The sequence below is a fragment of the Phocoena phocoena genome, chromosome 1 (assembly GCF_963924675.1).
Source record: "Phocoena phocoena chromosome 1, mPhoPho1.1, whole genome shotgun sequence".
Lineage (NCBI taxonomy): Eukaryota > Metazoa > Chordata > Mammalia > Artiodactyla > Phocoenidae > Phocoena > Phocoena phocoena.
Genome location: NC_089219.1, coordinates 25,214,426 through 25,220,425, shown reverse-complemented (window position 1 = coordinate 25,220,425; position 6,000 = coordinate 25,214,426). Strand labels below are relative to the sequence as shown.

Below are 6,000 nucleotides of genomic sequence, written 5' to 3'. Positions count from 1 at the left end.
GTTATTATGGCCCATTTAAGCAAAAGTGTGAACTCCCAGAGAGGGGAAGACCTTAAAGGTGGCCGTAGCTCAACCCTGCTTGGAGACAGGCCTCCCCTCCCTCACCTGGGGTGCTTACATCAGTGGTACCTGGAGGTGCCACCTGTAAGGGAGGCAGCCTCCCAGGTTCCCACTGGCCTGGAGTCCTGAGTGGGCTGGCGGGTCAGACACTCCGTGATGAAGTCCCTTTCTGTCTCCTCACAGGGCCTGCCTTCTTTGGGCCCCTGTCGGTGGGCAGACATGTCTCAGGAGGCAGCTGCAGAGGGTTCCAGCACACAGGACCCCGTTCTCAGTCTCCACAACAGCTGTGGGCTTTTCCAGGAGGATATGGAAGAAACCAACTCCATGGTAGGCCTGGCACCAGACCTGCCAGGAGAGAGCTCTGGGGCCCCAGTTTGGGTGGGCAGCAGGAAGAGGGTCCTCAGGGAAGAGGCTCAGCAAGGTGCCAGCTCCCAGGTAGTGGGTGCTCCTGGGACTAGCCTGGAGGCCAAGGCCCACCTGGTGGTCCTGGGGCTGCAAGCTATGGGAGAGAGCCAGGATTCGGTGCCCGGCCCCAGGCTCCACACCCAGCTGCCCACAGTGCCTGCCCACAGGAGGGCTCAGGCCTCCAAGAGGCTCCAGGTTACAATGCACGACATCTTAGCTGGAAGCTGGCCCAGGAATCTTTGTAGTGTGTCCGTGGGAACAAGACAGAAAAGCAGGAGGTCTGAGGCCCCCTCAGAGGATGAGGAGGGGGCTGATGACTTCTTGTGGCTTGGTCAGAGCCCTGGTGGGAACAAACCCCAGTCTGTGGGAGACTCCCCCCAAGGTGCTGACGTGGAGTCCTTGGGAGGCCCTTGCAGTCCTCTCTCTTGCAAGGACACTGGGTGTGGGCCTGGAGATTCAGGTGGAAGTTGGATGAGCTGTGCCTCAGGGATTGAGAAGTTTGAATATTTGCCCACTGCAGAGGGCAGGACCCAGCCAGGCAGCCCCTGTGACCCTGTCAGGTCCCCACTGCCCAGTGGAGGCGAGTCCCTTCATCCAGCTGCCCGGGATCCTCCACAGAGCCCTGTACTGTGCCTGGGAGTGTCTGGAAAGGCTTCCACAGAGCAGCAAGAAGCCAGACACATCGTGGGGCCTGGCGGTGGTGATGGCCCTGCCACCTCACACAACCAGGAGGAGTTGGAGGTCAAGGCTCAGCCAGTGTCTGGGGGGATGCCAGGACACAGACTCGCTGCTGCCCTGCAGCCTGTAGCCAGCAAGGCTAGCTCAGGCCCATGCATGGGGCAGAGAAGATCCAAGTGTGCTAAACAGTTGAGAAGGAGCCCGGTGCCCCATGCCCAGGACCAGGGCACTGACAGATGCCCAGACAACTCCAGCCAGGACCAGGCAGAGGAATCCAGCCCAGGAGACTGCCCCAAACTGGTAGGTTGAGTCTGAAAGGTTGAGATAGGAAGGGCATCATTATCTTTTGGAGTCAGTGAGTCCTGGATTGAAATCTTATCTCTGCCCACTTCCTTGTTGAGTGACCCTGGAATATTTTTTAACCTGTTTCCTCATCTGTAAAAAGGGAATACTAATTCCAATTTAATGGTTTTTTTTTCATAGTATTTGCATATAACCTACACACATCCACATCCTATACTTTATTTTTTTTAATTTATTTATATTATTATTTTTTTTTGCGGTACATGGGCCTCTCACTGTTGTGGCCTCTCCCATTGCGGAGCACATGCTCCGGACATGCAGGCTCAGCGGCCATGGCTCACGGGCCCAGCCGCTCCGCGGCATGTGGGATCTTCCCGGACTGGGGCATGAACCCGTGTCCCCTGCATCGGCAGGTGGACTCTCAACCACTGCGCCACCAGGGAAGCCCTAAATTTATTTTATTATTATTATTTTTTTTTGGCTGTGTTGGGTCTTTGTTGCTCCGCGCGGGCTTTCTCTACCTGTGGTGCGGGGGCTACTCTTTGTTGAGGTGAGTGGGCTTCTCACTGCGGTGGCTTCTCTTGTTGCGGAGCACAGGCTCTAGACCTGTGGGCTTCATTAGTTGCAGCACGGGGGCTCAGTAGCTGTGGCTCACGGGCTCTAGAGCGCAGGCTCAGCGGTTGTGGCGCACGGGCTTAGTTGCTCCGTGGCATGTGGGATCTTCCCAGACTAGGGCTGGAACCCGTGAACCCTGCCTTGGCAGGCGGATTCTCAACCACTGTGCCACGAGGGAAGCCCCAATGGGGTTGTTTTGAGCAGCAGTCCCTAACCTTTCTGGCACCAGGGACCAGTTACATGGAAGACAACTTTTCCACGGACTGGGATTAGGGGATGGTTTCGGGATAATTCAAGTGCATTACATTTACTGCGTACTTCATTTCTATTATTATTACATTGTAATATATAATGAAATAATTATACAACTCACCATAATGCAGAATCAGTGGGAGCCCTTAGCTTATTTTCACTTGCCACTCACTGATAGGGTTTTGATATGAGTCTGCAAGAAATTGATTTATTATGGCCCCCGTGCAGTCAAACCTCTCTGCTAATGATAATCTGTGTTTGCAGCCGCTCCCCAGTGCTAGCATCACCGCCTCAGCTCCACCTCAGGTCATCAGGCATTAGATTCTCATAAGGAGGGCGCAACCTAGATCCCTCGCATGCGCATTTCACAGTAGGGCTCACGCTCCTATGAGAATCTAATGCCACCGCTGATCTGACAGGAGGCGGAGCTCAGGCGGTAATGCGAGCAATGGGGAGCGGCTGTAAATACAGATGAAGCTTGGCTCGCTCAGCCGCAGTTCACCTTCTGCTGTTCAGCCTGGTTCCTAACAGGCCACAGACCAAACCTGTCTGTGGCCGGGGGATGAGGACCCCTGGTTCTGAGGGTTAAATGAGATGATGGTGTAAACTAACGTGCCGAGCATAAGGCACAAGGTAAATCCATTTATGTTAAATTTGCTTTTCCTTGAGTGTTACAATAGCCTTATGAGACAGGCATTAGCCCTGTATTTCCAGATGGGGAAACTGAGGCTCAGAGAAGTTATCAAACTTCTCTAAGCTCACACAGCAAGGGAGGCAGTGCCTGGCTGTGTTCCCTGTATTCACTGCTTCCCTTTCCATTGTTCTTTTACTGATAGTAATATTGGTCATTCTATAAATAATCATAGCTAACATGTTTGTACACCAAAGGCAGAAGATGGCATTACCTGTATTTGATGTATATTTCTCACATAGTTGAATTTTTATTTAAGTATTTGATTTACAATATCATGTTAGTTTCAAGTGTACAGCATAGCAATTCAGTGATATATATATATATATACACATACATATATACACACATATATATACACATATATATGTATATATATTGTTTTTCAGATTCTTTCCCCTTATAGGTTATTACAAAATATTGAGTATAGTTAGTTCCCTGTGCTATACAGTAGGTCCTTGTTGGTTATCTATTTTATATATAGTAGTCACACAGTTAAATTTTTATCACATTGATTGAATATGTATTCTGTGCTAAGTGCTTTTGGTTTAGTCTTCACCTGAAGCCCAGAGAGGTAAGGTTATAGGCCCAAGGTCCCACAGCTGGTAAATGACAGAGCCAGGATGCAGACCCAGGCAGTCTGTCTGGAGAGCTTGCTGGGCTGCTTGCTTGTGCACATTCCCCGCTAGCATCACAGCAGTAATAGCAGCTGGCCTGCCTACCATGAGCTGGGTATATTCCCGAGCTCTTTATCTTCCATCTTCCTAACAACCATACAAGGTAGATGCTAATGATGTATACCCATTTTAATGTTGTGGGCACTGAGGCTCAGACAGGTAAAGTGACTATGTCAAGACCAAACAACAAATTAGTAGAACTGGGATAGGAACCAATGAGCTGCCTGTGTGATTTACCACTATTTGGTACTATAATTACATTAGAAGTGCTATTACATTGTCTTTGCAAACATCACTCAAAAACATTAATTTTTAATGAAAAAACTAATATGTGTTTATCGTAGAAAATAAGGAAGAAATAAAAATCCCCATAATGCCAACATTCACAGCTATCTCCTGTTGACATTTTTTTTGTAATTGCAACAAGTTTTATTAATAATGTCAAAATTCTATTAAAACCTAGTATATGTTAAGTTATAAGATACAGTTAATATTCTTTTTTTTTAACATCTTTATTGGAGTATAATTGCTTTACAGTGGTGTGTTAGTTTCTGCTTTATAAGAAAGTGAATCAGCTATACATATACATACATCCCCATATCCCCTCCCTCTTGAGTCTCCCTCCCACCCTCCCTATCCCACCCCTCTAGGTGGTCACAAAGCACTGATCTCCCTGTGCTATGTGGCTGCTTCCCACTAGCTATCTATTTTACGCTTGGTAGTGTATATATGTCCATGCCACTCTCTCACTTTGTCCCAACTTATCCTTCCCCCTCCCTGTGTCCTCATTCAAGTCCATTCTCTATGTCTGTGTCTTTATTCCTGTCCTGCCCCTAGGTTCTTCAGAACGTTGTTTTTTAGATTCCGTATATATGTTAGCATATGGTATTTGTTTTTCTCTTTCTGACTTACTTCACTCTGTATGACAGCCTCGAGGTCCATCCACCTCACTAAAAATAACTCAATTTCGTTTCTTTCTTTCTTTCTTTTTTTTTTTTTTGCGGTACACGGGCCTCTCACCATTGTGGCCTCTCCCACCACGGAACACAGGCTCCAGACGCGCAGGCTCAGTGGCCACGGCCCACGGGCCCAGCCGCCCCGCAGCATGCGGGATCCTCCCGGACCAGGGCACAAACCTGTATCCCCTGCATCGGCAGGTGGACTCTCAACCACTGAACCACCAGGGAAGCCCTCGTTTCTTTTTATGGCTGAGTAATATTCCACTGTATATATGTGTCACATCTTCTTTATCCATTCATCTGTCAATGGACGCTTAGGTTGCTTCCATGTCCTGGCTATTGTAAATAGAGCTGCATTGAACATTGTGGTACATGACTCTTTTTGAATTATGGTTTTCTCAGGGTATATGCCCAGTAGTGGGATTGCTGTGTGGTATGGTAGTTCTATTTTTAGTTTTTTAAGGAACCTCCATACTGTTTTCCATAGTGGCTGTATCAATTTACATTCCCACCAACAGTGCAAGAGGGTTCCCTTTTCTCCACACCCTCCCCAGCATTCACTGTTTCTAGATTTTTTGATGATGGCCATTCTGACTGGTGTGAGATGATATATCTCATTGTAGTTTTGATTTGCATTTCTCTAATGATTAATGATGTTGAGCATCTTTTCATGTGTTTATTGGCAATCTGTATTTCTTCTTTGGAGAAATGTCTATTTAGGTCTTCTGCCCATTTTTGGACTGGGCTGTTTGTTTTTTTGACATTGAGCTGCATGAGCTGCTTGTAAATTTTGAGATTAATCCTTTGTCAGTTGCTTCATTTGCAAATATTTTCTCCCATTCTGAGGGTTGTCTTTTCTTCTTGTTTATGTTTACCTTTGCTGTGCAGAAGCTTTTAAGTTTCATTAGGTCCCATTTGTTTATTTTTGTTTTTTTCTCCATTTCTCTAGGAGTTGGGTCAAAAAGGATCTTGCTGTGATTTATGTCATAGAGTGTTCTGCCTGTGTTTTCCTCTAAGAGTTTTGTAGTGTCTGGCCTTACATTGAGGTCTTTAATCCATTTTGAGTTTATTTTTGTGTATGGTGTTAGGGAGTGTGCTGATTTCATTCTTTTACATGTAGCTGTCCAGTTTTCCCAGCACCACTTATTGAAGAGGCTGTCTTTTCTCCATTGTATATTCTTGACTCTTTTATCAAAAATAAGGTGACCTGGAACTTCCCTGGTGGTCCAGTGGCTAAGCCTCCGTGCTCACAATGCAGGGGGCCTGGGTTCGATCCCTGGTCAGGGGACTAGATCCCATGTGCTGCAACTGAGAGTTTGCATGCCACAACTAAAAATCCCACGTGCTGCAACAAAGATCT

The 6,000-nt window shown here is 47.2% G+C and overlaps 1 protein-coding gene across 1 annotated transcript in view; it reads left to right on the top strand.

Moving 5' to 3' along the window:
* Window positions 1-279: 279 nt before the first annotated feature.
* Window positions 280-6,000, top strand: part of SPOCD1 (SPOC domain containing 1) — a 29,162-nt gene continuing 23,441 nt past the window's right edge. Inside the window, 1 exon segment of the mRNA XM_065877641.1 lies at window positions 280-1,443. Within this exon segment, the coding sequence (XP_065733713.1) occupies window positions 280-1,443 (1,164 nt within the window).